At 36.4% G+C, this 14,020-nt stretch overlaps 3 protein-coding genes across 5 annotated transcripts in view; 2 read left to right on the top strand and 1 right to left on the bottom strand.

The window, feature by feature from the left end:
• The window catches only part of LOC21389043 (calreticulin-3), a 4,209-nt gene extending 559 nt beyond the window's left edge, over positions 1–3,650 (top strand). Inside the window, exons 2-14 of the mRNA XM_010102930.2 lie at positions 737–844; positions 1,340–1,532; positions 1,608–1,866; positions 1,976–2,032; positions 2,108–2,155; positions 2,245–2,331; positions 2,419–2,476; positions 2,559–2,626; positions 2,708–2,800; positions 2,897–2,953; positions 3,052–3,147; positions 3,313–3,339; positions 3,432–3,650. Coding sequence (XP_010101232.2) covers positions 737–844; positions 1,340–1,532; positions 1,608–1,866; positions 1,976–2,032; positions 2,108–2,155; positions 2,245–2,331; positions 2,419–2,476; positions 2,559–2,626; positions 2,708–2,800; positions 2,897–2,953; positions 3,052–3,147; positions 3,313–3,339; positions 3,432–3,443 — 1,163 coding nt within the window. The 3' untranslated portion in view covers positions 3,444–3,650. The remainder of the gene's footprint in view (positions 1–736; positions 845–1,339; positions 1,533–1,607; positions 1,867–1,975; positions 2,033–2,107; positions 2,156–2,244; positions 2,332–2,418; positions 2,477–2,558; positions 2,627–2,707; positions 2,801–2,896; positions 2,954–3,051; positions 3,148–3,312; positions 3,340–3,431) is intronic.
• A 78-nt stretch (positions 3,651–3,728) lies between these two features.
• LOC21389042 (ER membrane protein complex subunit 10) lies at positions 3,729–6,841 on the bottom strand. Its single transcript, XM_010102929.2, has 8 exons — positions 6,483–6,841; positions 5,898–5,960; positions 5,695–5,790; positions 5,494–5,541; positions 4,788–4,859; positions 4,536–4,594; positions 4,241–4,334; positions 3,729–4,147 (listed from the first exon to the last, which is right to left on the bottom strand). The coding sequence occupies exons 1-8, from the start codon at positions 6,795–6,797 to the stop codon at positions 3,995–3,997; spliced, it is 900 nt and encodes a 299-aa protein (XP_010101231.1). The 5' UTR covers positions 6,798–6,841; the 3' UTR covers positions 3,729–3,994.
• A 680-nt stretch (positions 6,842–7,521) lies between these two features.
• Positions 7,522–13,145, top strand: LOC21389041 (putative RNA-binding protein Luc7-like 2). Of its 3 annotated transcripts, XM_024168746.1 has the most exons (13): positions 7,522–7,781; positions 8,309–8,361; positions 8,584–8,752; positions 8,846–8,909; positions 9,316–9,395; positions 9,504–9,657; positions 9,992–10,053; positions 10,261–10,323; positions 10,748–10,806; positions 11,128–11,209; positions 12,284–12,330; positions 12,481–12,726; positions 12,826–13,145. In XM_024168746.1, the coding sequence occupies exons 1-13, from the start codon at positions 7,635–7,637 to the stop codon at positions 12,842–12,844; spliced, it is 1,245 nt and encodes a 414-aa protein (XP_024024514.1). In that variant the 5' UTR covers positions 7,522–7,634; the 3' UTR covers positions 12,845–13,145. The 3 variants fall into 3 exon arrangements, with proteins under 3 accessions (XP_024024514.1, XP_024024515.1, XP_024024517.1); XM_024168747.1 differs by lacking the exons at positions 12,481–12,726; positions 12,826–13,145 and adding an exon at positions 11,516–11,565; XM_024168749.1 differs by lacking the exons at positions 12,284–12,330; positions 12,481–12,726; positions 12,826–13,145 and adding an exon at positions 10,941–10,986 and having other exon boundaries at positions 11,128–11,203.
• The last annotated feature ends 875 nt before the right edge of the window (positions 13,146–14,020 follow it).

The raw sequence follows: 14,020 nt of genomic DNA, 5'->3' as shown, positions 1-14,020 counted from the left end.
TTTTTTTTTTTTTTTTTTTTTTTTTTTTTTTTTTTTTTTAAATTTGAAGGGTGCTCTATTTTTTCTCCTTCAATAGTTTGTTAGAAATAAATATTTCTCTTCACTTTTTTTGGTGGGGGTAATAAAAAGTTTTGAACGTTATTTTACTATTTTTATTCTAGTAAAAATTGCACCACATAGCGTGTTTAAAAATAGAATTAAATATAATATTTGTTTTGAAAACAAAATTCTTATAGTAACGATTCACAATTCACATTTCTGTGCTATAAAATTAAGCAGTAGTAATTATAAATATTTTCATTTTTGATATTATAAAATATTTAATATTTTTGCTATATTTTAACGTAATTAATAAGGTTATGCTTGTATTTACTGTACTCTCATGTCATGTCTCTGAAGTGTCCACTATTTTAAGCAGCTCTGTTTGGAAATCAAGATAATGAGGAATTTAAAAAGTGAAACTTTGAAGAATTTATTAGAATAAAAAAGGAAAAGAAAGAAAAAAAAGGCTAAAGTGGTCTTGTCGCTTTTACCTTTATTCTCAGAATAATCAGCAAAATGAACGAGGCTTTTACCTTTATTTTCAGAATAATCAGCGAAACGAACGGGGCATAGCTGAGAAATGATAAATTTCCTTTAAATTGTATGTAATTATATGTATACAAGAGGTTCTGTTTCTGTCTTGTTTTGGTGGGTGTATGTGATCTTAATCTCTATTATTTTGGTGTTGCAAAAGATGGGTGGCAATCACGCTGGGTTAAATCTGACTGGAAAAAGGTTGAAGGAAAAGCAGGCTCTTTTAAGCACACAACAGGAAAGTGGCATGGGGACCCAGATGACAAAGGTATTTGTTTTATCTCACTGTTTATAGTTGTTTATTTTTTTCCCTTAAAAATTCTCCTGAATTTAATAATGAAGGGAATAATTATTGGGAGTTTTTTATATTGTTTAAGATCAGTAATGATAAGCCAAGGTAACTTGTTGACATTTTTTATGATCTCTACATGTCAGCATCAGTTGTCTTTCTTGTTAAAAAGACAGATTATTGCACTTCTTGGTTTAATGTTGCAACGTTAGCTAATTTATTGATAAAACTCTCATTTTTTTGAGACGTTAATAATTGAATGGAAGTCTCTATAATCATCATTGATATGCTCGGCATATTTTGTTAAAACTTTTGCTAAAGCTGTGTGATGAAAGGGGTCTGAATTAGATTGATGCTTTGATTACAATGGCTTATATCTTAGTGGCTTTTGGTACTTTCTCTTCGTTTTTGGTCAATGTAGCAGAAGAAAGTACCATTTTTGGTTATTCAAGAACATTTTTGAATTTTCTTCAGGTATTCAGACAACCAGTGATGCCAAACATTTTGCCATCTCTGCCAAGATACCAGAGTTCACCAACAAAAACAGAACATTGGTCCTCCAATATTCCATACGTTTCGAGCAGGAGATAGAATGCGGCGGCGGCTACATAAAGCTTCTCTCCGGATTTGTCAACCAAAAGAAGTTCGGAGGGGACACCCCTTACAGGTTCATTTATGCTTCTTACACCCCCCCGAGTCTTGTCGAAATAACACTATGTTAACACACGTTTTGCTCGTGTAGCTTGATGTTCGGACCAGATCTGTGCGGCACGGACACGAAGAGGCTTCACGTTATACTCTCCTACCAGGGCCAGAACTACCCCATCAAGAAGGATTTGCAGTGTGAAACTGACAAGTTAACTCATTTCTACACGTTCATTCTTAGGCCTGACGCAACTTATAGTGTCCTTGTTGACAATAGAGAACGAGACTCCGGAAGCATGTACACTGATTGGGACATTCTTCCTCCAAGAAAGATTAAAGACCTTAAAGCAAAAAGGGTATAATAAAGAGCTAAAAATACGCTACTTCTGCTTTTAAAATTCGTTCTTGTTTCATTTACTTTCAAATTTGGTTGAACTTGAATGTGTCTTTTGCTGTCTTTTTCAGCCTGCAGACTGGGATGATAGAGAGTATATTGAAGATCCTAATGACGTTAAACCTGAGGTCTGCAAGCTTTAACTTTGCTTGAATCTAATTAATGATTAATTTGCTCTCAACAACACTTGTATAATTACGCAGGGATACGATTCAATTCCAAGAGAAATTCCCGATCCAACTGCTAAAGAGGTTTGTTCTTTTTCATTTCACTTGATTTGTTCGTGATATCATGTGATTAAGAAACATACCAAAACTCACATTTTCTTTTATTTTGTTAGCCTGAAGATTGGGATGACGAAGAGAATGGCATATGGAGACCGCCGAAGATACCAAATCCAGCATACAAAGGACCATGGAAGCGCAAGGTATACATCAATTAAACACTTAACTAGAGACTGATAAGGCCTGGAGCTTTGCTCTCTCACCATTTTCGACTTGTTCTGACATGACAGAGAATCAAGAACCCCAACTACAAAGGCAAATGGAAGACTCCGTGGATTGATAACCCAGGTATGTATAACCCGATTTTGCATCACAAACGGAACATTTCTTTCGCAGAAAATGTTTAAAAAATTTCCTCTCTGAGATGCAGAGTTTGAAGATGACCCTGATTTATACGCGCTTAAACCGATAAAATATGTGGGCATAGAAGTTTGGCAGGTAAGAAATTAAGCCACTTAGGGTGATTTCGTAGCTTTCTAATTGTTATGTTGATGATGGAGTTTTGACCTTTCGATTCAGGTAAAGGCTGGTTCAGTTTTCGACAACATTTTAATCTGTGATGATCCGGAGTATGCAAAACAAGTCGTTGAGGAAGTATTTGCCAATAGGGAGGTAAGCCCTTCTTCTAAGTGTTAGTGGTAGATATCTACATTCCTTCTAAGTCTTGCGCTGTCTAGTACTTGCTTTCTTATCTGCATAATTTTTCAGGCTGAAAAAGAGGCCTTGGAGGAAGCGGAAAAGGCCAGAAAAGCACAAGAAGAAGAGGTTCCTCACCTTTCTTTTACTGCTGATTAAAACTATTTTGAGCTCTACAATCTTAGACGAACTTGTGTCATTGTTGGGTTGAGCATTGGTCCATGCAGGAAGCTCGGATAGCAAGAGAAGAAGGCGAAAAAAGGAGACGAGAGAGGGGTCGTGACCGAGGGTACCGAGACAGATATAGAGACAAATATAGAGGGGTTTGTAACTAAAAGCAATTAAATCAATGTTTTATGAATTTTTTCAAAACGGAAAAAAAAAAAAAAATCCATGTGTCGTGTGTATCATGGTTATTATGTAGTCGTTTCAAGTTTCAACAGTTGTTATAATGCTAGAGTTCTAATTTGAATGTTCTGTTAATGCAGCGACACAGGCGTGACTGGGATGATCATGTAAGTTTACCAATTCATGCCTCTCACTGTTAAAACAAACCTACAAATTTATTTCCGAAGACTTATAATGGTTTTACTAATCTGATTTGCAGGATGAGCTTTGAGGGAGTTCGCAGATTCAGTTTTCTACGTCGTTTATTTGACAAGAAATTCCTCTAGTTATAATCATCAGTTTTACTGTTGTCGTAAAACCCGTGGCAATGTTTCTTTCCATCTTCGCCAGTATCACTTTTGTTTACAAACGTCTGTTATGAACGTGTTCTTTTCCATGTACTGCTCGATTATATGAAATAAACTCATTAATTCTCCTCCCAGAGAAAATCTTGAGGGTAATGTGGGAAAGAAAAAGGCTTATGGTTTTGATGTTTGAGTAATGTGTTCTAGCAGTTGCGAAACCATTGGCCTATATAATTAAAGCTTTCGATTGGCATCTCATAAACAATGTTAAAAATGTTAGTACGAAAACTTTCAAGACCTTGTCTAATTATTGGCATGATAAAAACATTAGTGATTTAACCCTTGAAACTTTTTACAAAAATTCATACTGGCTTTCCATTGGAAATAATTGATACAATCAAACCTCAAACCTAGAAGCCTCCATTTTTCGTCACCGACAGTCAAATACCCTTAGATGGATATCAGATAAGCAAACTCACTATCTTCTCCTTACAGCAGACGGTGGACCACCACGCTGGACTGCTGTGGGCTGCTGAGCTTGGCCCTGGCCGGCTGCCTGTTCCTCCGGCAAATTCATTGCTTGAGTTATGGCATTCATGACAATGAGTCCGAGAGGGATCAGGTACATCCACTGAAACAAGGCAACAAACGGAATTATAGGAAGTGAAAACTTCATGACTTTTTCATATTGAAGATTGAAATAATCAGTTCTTTGAGAACTCACGTATTTAGCCCACAAAGACTTTTCTGGTGGCTTTACTGCTTCACCCTCTACACCCTCTCCAACACCAAGGCTCTCCTCAGTAAATATTGGAGCCCTGGGACAACATATTAAACCATGTGGTGGTTAGCTAATGACAGTAACAGAAGCACTAGATTGCTTACTGAGCGTTTTCGTTGTCAATTGACGAACTAGTTCCTTCAAATAATCATTGGGGGCCATTTTTCAAATATTTATATTATGCCTAGAATGAGTTCATCACCATGAAGTAGAAACAACAAGGCAAGAACATTTTTACCTGGGTGCTTGCTCGCTGTTCTTCAAAACTGTGTGAGAGTTGAAAGACCACTTCGAAGGCTGAAATCGAGAAGAAAAAGCATCGAGGCAAATAATTTATTCATTTATTTATCTATTTAGCTAGATATCAACGTAAAGAGTTGGATAAACCCTCTTCTCCAGAGGAACGGGGCCTTATATATATATATATATATATCTATTTTCCTCAAGTCTATTGTCATAAACAAGAGTGAAAAGGTTCATCCATTCTTACAAGTTTAAATTGACGAGGATATGGGCATGCCCCAGGAGAACCATAATGGACAGCCAACATATTAACGCCATCCTGCAAGGAAAAATACAGTAAGAAAGGAAATGCATGATTTTATGTAAAGCAAAATGGATCTTAAAAAATTAGCAATATCATTGCATTGCTAAAGTTACATAGAATAATTCCTTTTTCAGATGCATATGGATCATTTGGTTGGGGAATTCGTACCCTGATTCGAATCATGGTTCGTGGTTCGCTACAGTGTTTTCTCTCACAAAAAATACACGTAAATCGAAAATAATTTTAATCTCATGATTCTAATTCATGAACCAAACGTCCAAAAATTCAAAATCTACACATTTTGCCTCAGACCCTAAAGCATAGCAATTCATATTGTAATATAGGATCAAAACATTTAACTGCATATGCATAAAAGCTGTATCGCAATCAGGAAATTCTTAAACAATCAAAAATTTAGCTGTATCACAATCAAGAAAGAAAGAACAAAGATTGGCAACATTAAGACTAACCATATGAATAACAATATGCTCATACAGACCATCCAGAGAAAGACATTTCTGGATATTCTCATTATTGTTAGGAAATCAAAGCTTAACAATAATTTTTATATAGCTAGAATGCCAGCTTAAAAAAATTGGCCAAGAAGCAGAATTGAGTTATAAAAGTATGCATCCACGTCGAGACTAACCGTGTGAATAGCAATATGCTCATCCAGACCATCCCGTGGAAGACACCTCTGGAATTAAATTAATATCGTCATCAGTGTTAGGAAATCATAGCTTAACAATCATTTTTTATATGGCAAGAATGCTTGCTTAAAAGAAAATGGCTAAGAAGTTGCAGAATAGAGTTCTGAAAGTATGTGATCCACATGCAATATGAAGCTTACCGCTTTCACTGATGAAATAACAAAATCCTTCTCAGGAGAGTTCAAAACATTAGAAGGCAACCTTATCCTATAAAAATCGTCTTCTTTAAGTAGTGTCTGAAAAAAGTACAAGTATGATTAGAATGCTTATTTACAAAATTCCAATAACAAAAAAAAAAAAAAAAAAAAAAAAAAAAACTGAGTTAATGGGAAAAGCAGATTACAGAAAACTTGTCCTTCTCTTCCGCAGTTAATTCATTCCTTGAAAATCGCAGCTTTGTTAGCGTCTGCCACAAGAAAAATTCCACTTCAGTCAGTTGCTATTTCATGATTTTTCCGAGTAATAAAAAGAAAAACCACGGGCAGAGTTGTTGCATTGTGAAAAACAAAAACAAAGGCTCAAGAGTATGCATTTCATTAGAAGCACAAATTCTTAATTCTGCAATTGCTTCTATAACACACCAGAAAATGGATCAACTACAACTAAAATAAAGCATCTTCATTTACTTTTATACAAAATCTCTCAGCAACAGCAACCAAAAGAGTTTATCAAATTTTCTCTGAAAACCTCAAATTTCAATTACAATTTGGCAACTAAAATCCCGTTTTTCAAACTGAAAATAATCTTCTAACAAAAAAAAAAAAAGTATATGCATTAAAATTTCAACTCATACCAATAATTAAACAAAAAGACCGAATTAAATTATAAGAAATTCCAATCTAACAAACATAATTCAGCCCTAAAGTCCCTCCTAGTCGGTAAGTTAAATTTTCCCTCGAATTTTCTCAAATGAAAAAGGGCAATAAACCTGGCCACCGTGATTTGAAATCTTCAAGCGAGCGGTGAAGGTACCGGCGGGAGAGAAATCGGAGTCGCCAAAGGCGTGTTCGAGCTGGAACTGGATCTTGGAGTCCGAATCCAGATCCGAAAACCTCTTCCGGGTAGAGGTTGTGGGTTGGGATCGGGCGTGGGCGACGTCAGGGGACTTAGTCCGCACCACCCCTCCTTCGAGGCCGAACTCATCGTCGTCGACGAGAAGCTCATCGGATTGGAAAGCTAGAGAAGAAGCAGCAACAAAAAGAGCAAGAAAGAAGACCGGCCAGTGGAAGAGACACAAACCCATTGCTCTGTTTTTTCCGTCTGATGAGTTCGGACTTCGGAGAGAGAGAGATTATGAGGAGGTTGACCATGGGCTTCGATCGGGAAGACAATCCAATTCAATTCGGCCTTGGAACTAGGCCCAATTCTGAATAGTTCCTTTTGTAAATACGACAAACTTTAAGGGCTTTTTTCAAGGGAAAAGAAAGAAGAAAAAACTCTTGGGTCTTCTTTTTTTTTTACTTGTTTTTAATTTCGAGAAAATTGTACTGCTCCACCGAAATTTTTTTGTTTTTATTTCATAATATCTCATAAACTTTTAATTTTAACAAATTACATTGAAATTTTTAAATCAATGATCAATTTTAATAGTTAATAATGCGTTATTAAATTAACGATTTAGTATATTAAGATCTCGTTCATTTTATTTTTTTAAATTGAGTATTTGAGTTAAAAAAAATTAACGTGATAGAAAACGTGGTAAGAGAAAAAATTAAATCTAAATTTGCACTAGCTAATAGGATTTGTTTGTTTGTTTTTTAATGTGTGAATCTGGTAATGACCATAGGCTTGGATCGGGAGGACAATTTGGGCTTGGGCTTTGTGTTGTTACTTTTAGGCCCAATTCTAAAAGGACGTTTTTGTAAATATAATAAAATTCAAGGGCGTTTTTGAAAAAATTTCTAGGTCTTTTTTTTAATTATTATTTCTTATTTGTTTTTAGTTTCCCCAATTCTCCGAGTCGAGCCCTAATCGGGGTAATCATTCATCATCACTCTTCTTCTCTACAACACAGAAAGAAGTATAGAGTGGGAGCATAAGAGAGAGAGAAAGTTCTAGAAGGGGAGAGAGGGGCGAAGCCATGGACGCTTTCAGGAAGCAGCTGGACCAGCTGATGGGGGCGAACCGAAACGGCGACGTTCGGGAGGTGAGCCGCAAGTATTACGATCGCGATGTCTGTCGCCTCTACTTGGTCGGACTTTGTCCTCACGAGCTCTTCCAGTTAACGGTAGGTTTCTGGATTTAGATATCAAATTTTCCACGATTCATTCCTTCTGTAGTTTTTAATAATTTTGAATTGTCTGCTTGGTGGTGAAAATATTGGGGAGAATATTTGCCTCGATCATTTCATTTTAAAATTTGAGTTTTATTACAGTAAAAAACTATTAGAAACAATTGCATCTAATTTTTTTACTATAGTAAAAAGTTCTTACGTCACATCTCAATTTGAATTAAAAATTAGAATAAGGACTCATAGTTTGGATTTCAGGAATGTGGAACAAACAGGAAGATTGCAGTACTAATTTATGCTGATTTCATAATATGAAATTCGATTCGCGGATAATTGTTACTGAGAGTGAACTGTTAGGTTTTGGATTTCAATTTAGTAGCTTACTGTTTTATGATTATGTTCAGCATTTGAAGATTGATAATCTAGATATTATGTGCTTTTTGACTGTGCTGTTCTTTTATTTTCAAGTTATTATCTTCTTCTTTGTTTGATTATTAAAATTTCATTCGTCGATTTCGTTTCAGAAAATGGATATGGGACCGTGCCCAAAGGTACACTCTTTGCAGCTGAGGAAAGAGTATCCTTCAATCTTAAAAAGCTTTCTATGTTGTTCTTTTCATTCACCGTTTTCAGTTTTTGACATAATCATAATGGGGCAAGGGGGGGCTTCACGTGGAAACTTTGTTTTTTTGTTTTGTTTTGTTTTGTTTTTTTTTTTTTTTTTTCTGAAGGCAGCGGAAAATAACATTTGGTTACATATGGATTTTATGTTTTCTACGTTGTACTTAACTCTTCCAAGATATGAAGAAGCCAGAGCAAAAGGGGTCGATAACTATGACAGAGATCTGGAGGATGTCATAGACAGGCTTATTGTTGAGTGTGATAGGAAAATTGCTAGAGCTCTTAAGCGCCTTGAGGATGATGATGCAAAGGCTGCCATTGCAATTTCCGTATCTGAGGTTACTCAGGTGATGGCTGTATCCCTCTTTTCATACCTGCGTTAAAACTTAAAATCATAGGCAAATTGACTACTAACTCTTAAAGATTTGTTCAAATTGTAGACGCCCGAGGTTCTTGAGTTAGCCAAGCAGATTAAAGAGAAATTGAAAGAAGCTGATCAATGTGGTAAGTTATATCTCATCTAGTATATGTATTACACTAGAGTTGTCACGTTCTTTTCTTTTTTTTTTTCTTTTTTTTTTTTTCTGGTTTCTTCTACTGGTGAAGTTGTGAAGTTTTATTTTCCCTAAAAATATAGGGTGTTAGAGAGAAGGATAAAGTTATTAACATCTAAGGTATACTTTAGTGTGTCATCGTATGTTGTTGATGTTCCGATTTCCGAGGATTTGAATTTCAGCACTGGGTGCCTTGAGGCGAGGCCCCATGGCACTTTGTGCTCTGATTTGAGTCCCCACGTGCTGGTTGCCTTAGAGCGAGCACGCGTGTGATGTGTGCCAAATTTAAATCTACTGAAATATTTATGTTTCGTGGTTGCTTCTTACTTATTCAGAAATTTGATGCTACTATGCAGATCTTGAAGGCAAGGCAGATCTTAAGATTCGAGCTCTTGAGGTGGTAGAAGAACTCAGAACCAAAAGAGCAGACAAGCAGGTTGCACTTTAGTGCTGTTTTTAGTATTTTATTGATTTCCTCGTATTGTTTTTTCTTCCTCAATATGATTCTCTAACCATAGCATTCTTTATACACGTTTGTTCACAGTCCATGCTTCTTTTGGATGCCTTCAACAAAGATAGAGCTTCTTTACCTCAACCCCTGCCCAATCCTCCACCTTTGGCACCTTTGCCTGTAGTTGCTCCTGATCCTCGCACACAGGAAATGATAAATGAAAAGTTAAAGAAGGCAGAGGATCTAGGTAAGTCAATAAACTGCTGAACTTTTAGCAATATCAGTGGTTTTTCTATGACTATACCTCTGTGGTTTTTATAGACTTGTGTTCATGGTTGTTTTCTGTAAGCGCACCCCCCCGCCCCAAATGGGCTTTTTAATGGGACAAAATTCAATATACGTGGCATGTGTTAATCAATTGGATTCAAGGGGAGATTTTATTTTTATGAATATTGTTTTTAAAAACTAAATGACACCTAAGCAGTGCTTTTAGTCATACTCTATAAGAAATCCATTTTTCCCTATTCTGTTTAAGCAATCACTATGGAATTTTCTCATTTTAATTCTTATACCTGCTTTAGGTGAGCAAGGGATGGTTGATGAGGCACAGAAAGCATTGGAGGAGGCTGAAGCGCTGAAGAAGGTGTGCCTAGCAAGTTTTTGTGTTTTTTTTTTCTCCTTTTCCTTTATAACTTTTTTGGGGGAGTAATTGTACCCGCCTCATAATGATGGTTTTATGACGCGTGTGCGTGCATGCTTTTATTTATCTTCATGTTATGTTTTTATAACCTTCCTTTCTTCCATTTATAGTTTTCTTTTTTTTTTTTTTTTTTTTTTGACCCCTTTTCAGCTGCCTGCCAGACAGGAGCCTGCTCTTGATTCCACTAAATACACTGCTGCTGATGTCCGCATTGTGAGTTGAATTCCCTTCACTAATTATGTGTTTACCTATATAGTTTTCATACATTTGTAGTTTGAGTAAAAATAAAATGAGTACAGATTTATGGATGTCAAAAAAAAAAAAAAAAAGAAAGAAAGAGATAAAATCATAGGAAATAACTGGGGAAAGAAAAAATAAAAAAAATTACTAATCTCTTGTGCTGAAGTAATCGTTCGCTGGAACTCAATCTTAGAAATTACAGTTAAATTATGGCTGGTTGATATGCTGGTCAGCCTACACCTTACTATGCTTATTTTATGCGAAGTTGATGTGTGGGTGCTAATCTGTGCAGTATTTGTAATTGTATTTAGTCTGTGACGTATGTAAGTCTAGGAAACTTAGTTATTTGTGGGGGCTGCGCGATTTAATTTTCTTCTTTCTTTTGGTGTTATTTCAGACAGATCAAAAGCTACGAGTTTGTGACATATGCGGAGCATTTTTAAGCGTTTATGACAGGTAAAGGTTTACTTTAAGTATACCTAATTGGCATGCTGTTTGTTTAGCTTTCTTGAGGGAGACATAGAAATAGTTTTTGGGTTTCCAAGTGCTTCAGCTTTTGACCCAGCAATCATACCTCCTTGTACCAGCAGGCTCTTGTGCCCAGTTTTACGTGGATAACTTTTGCAGCTAAAGAATGTGCGTCTTTTTCCATTTTATGCTTGTAGATCATGCTATTGGCTGGAAATTATTTGACATCTGCACTAATCCATAAATAAATTTAGTGAAACCTTTTTGTGCTCTAAAAAAGTGAAGCATCCTAAATCTTGTTATTTTCAGCGACCGACGCCTAGCTGATCATTTTGGGGGGAAGCTTCACTTGGGCTATATGCAAATCCGTGAGAAATTAGGCGAGCTTCAGGTAAGACAATTCATTTTCTTTTCATTTCTTTGTTTTTAGTTAGGTGGGTTACTTGCTTTCACTTGTCATTGTTAGAGGCGAGTCTAATGAAACTGAAATTGGCTGCCTGCTGCTTTTGGATGAAAACTTAAATCCATGCCTTTTTTTTCCCAAAGGAAAATTGAACACATGTTCAGAGATTATTTTCTGCTAAATTTGATTAAAAAAAACTTTAAAAGTAAAGAAAAATCAATCATAACATATCTCGTGTTTTACCCATTACTTTGAAATTCTCCTCAAGTTGTTATTGTGAATATGTTGGTTCAGGTGCTGGTATAATGTTTCAAATCTTTAGAGATTCTCGTAGTATTTGATCTGTGAGTTTTTCTAATCTCGGAGAAGAACCATGAAACTTTCTAGCATGTTTGTTTAAGTGTTTAACTATTATTTGGTTTTTGGACTCTCTGAGTGGGGACGTTTCCTGTGAAGACAGTTCATCAGTGCTGCACTTGGATATTCATCTAGTGTGATTTATACTTGTAAGATATGAACTTCTACTTTCTAGACTGAAATTTGGTATTGCTGCCTTCCACCTATGTCACTTCATGGAGCGAATTGCGGACCAACTTGGTGGCAGGGGAGTAAACCACATGTTCAAAGCACTGGTGATGGGTACAGTGGTGCTCTGTTCTTCGTCATGGTTATGTTTTACGTGCCACTCTCCCGCAACCCTCCTACCCCCTTTTTCATTGCTTGTGGGCCACGTACATTTGTACTTCACGTTAGTTTGCATAAGCTTATTTGCTTTTGCATTTTGAGAATTCTCGGAGACGCATTTTTGTTCATTCCATGCCATCCTTTTTGTTCAATCCTGGTGTTCATCTTTGAATACATTTTAAAGGTTTAATACGGCGAGTCATTCTGGGTTTAATTCTGTGTATATATTGTTTTATGACCTTTAAATAACGTGCACTTTGAAGCATCTCCTGCACCATTAAGTGTGAAATTTTTTGCCTCCATTAGCCAAGTTATATTAGAAATCCTTTTAATCCATGGAGGTATTTAAATGGCACTTTCTTGAAATTAATGTGTCAGGAAGAAAGAAACAAGTCTCGCAAAGTTGATCGACAGGATGATAGAAGGTAAATTTCTCTCTCTCTCTCTCTCTCTCTCTCTGCGCGTGTGTATGTATGTATTTAAAGTAAGTGTATATATATATATCCATGATGTTATTTCACCTAGTACTTGTTCCTAAACTTTTCAATTTTCTTTTTAATTTATTTGTTATAAAGATCAAAAGAGCCAAGTAGGGAGCGGGACAGGGAATCTAGTAAGGACAGGGAAAGAAGTGATAGCCATGATCGTAGGGATAGGGATTATGATCGGAGGAGCAGGGACCGTGATAGGTATTATGACCGGGACCGTTATGATCGTGAACGTGATAGAGATTCAGATCGTTCCCGAAGCTACGATTCAAGAAGTCGACACAGGTCGCGCTCAAGGTCAAAGGAGCGCTCCAGGGATTATGATCGCCATAGGTACTTGCTCAACTATTTCACATCAGTTTCTCACTCTTTCTATTTGGAGAACTTTTTTAAGATCATAATCTAAAATCATCAAATATTCTGTTTCATCAGGCGTTATGATCGGTACTAGGGGGATCTTCTGCAAATCCTGTTGAAGCGAAATTTATGATCTTATCTAGGTTAGTCTTGGAACTTATGTAGGAAAACATAATGTGTTTCTTCCTAAAAAAAATTTTCTGGACTTGAGCTGCTTTTGTGACCATAAAGGAATGCTCTGCTTAGATTTTCTCACCTTCGTTTTAAGAGGTATGTTTGAGAGGTATGTTTTACTCTTTGTTGAAGTTATTACAATTCGCATCCCTACTTACAGCTGCAATGTATGTTTTTTCGTTGCTGCACCTGCTGAAATTTGGCATGATTTTGAGATTTGAGTTCCTCTCTTCCTTTTCCACTTTCTTATTTAAAAGACAGTTTTTTGACTTGATATTAAAATCCACGGAAAGACGAGGGAAGGGGGTTTTATGGTTCATGGCAGATCTTGGGTATTTATTAAAACCACCATGTTTTATCCGAAAGAAAGGACATTTTACCCCTCACCTTTCCCTCCTACCAAACAAGCTCTTGGGTCATCCATTGGTTCAAACAAAGCTAAAAGTAACCCGGATGGTTTAAACATGGTAGTTAACAGCAGAGCTACCCAGATTATGTGCCCCTAGTTTGGACGGAGGGAGGCATGTCGGGTTGGGTTGTATTGACAGTGGGGGGCGATTTGTGTGCATCCCTCGGGTGTGGGGAGTGTTGTCATGGCAAGGGTAAGTTTTGTGGGGTAACGGCATCGCTAGAAATGGATGTGGGGGGAGTGCTGCAGGGGCTTTTGAGGTGAGGACGTGTTGGTGCTTGTTGGCCTGCTGGGTGGGTGCTGGGTATCGTTTCTAAATGCAAGCTGCTTTTTAGCAACGTGCTTGGGCTTTTTACGCATTTGGGGACTTTGTTTTGTTTCAATGCTGAAGATTAAAGCAACTCATTGATCTGACAATGTTACCCTTTTTGGTAGTTTATTATTTTAATTTTTATAAGTTTTAGGGTTGTTTTTGTAATTAAACTTTCAATTCGAATTTAACGGAAGTTTAAAATCAGGCCATTATTTTAAGTACATGACTTATTAAAAGTATTTTTATTTTTCTAACTAGTTCTAGAGAGGTAAAAGTAAATGCGAGCTCATTTCAAATGGCATTTTTAAAAATTTCTCAAAATTTAATTCGAGGAGATTTTTGCATAAAAAATTAGTTTTTAATCCAAAAATCAC

Source organism: Morus notabilis, unplaced genomic scaffold, assembly GCF_000414095.1.
Source record: "Morus notabilis unplaced genomic scaffold, ASM41409v2 Scaffold2693, whole genome shotgun sequence".
Taxonomy (NCBI): Eukaryota; Viridiplantae; Streptophyta; class Magnoliopsida; order Rosales; family Moraceae; genus Morus; species Morus notabilis.
Note: the sequence above shows the minus strand (reverse complement) of the source record. Positions and strands in the feature narration are given on the sequence as shown.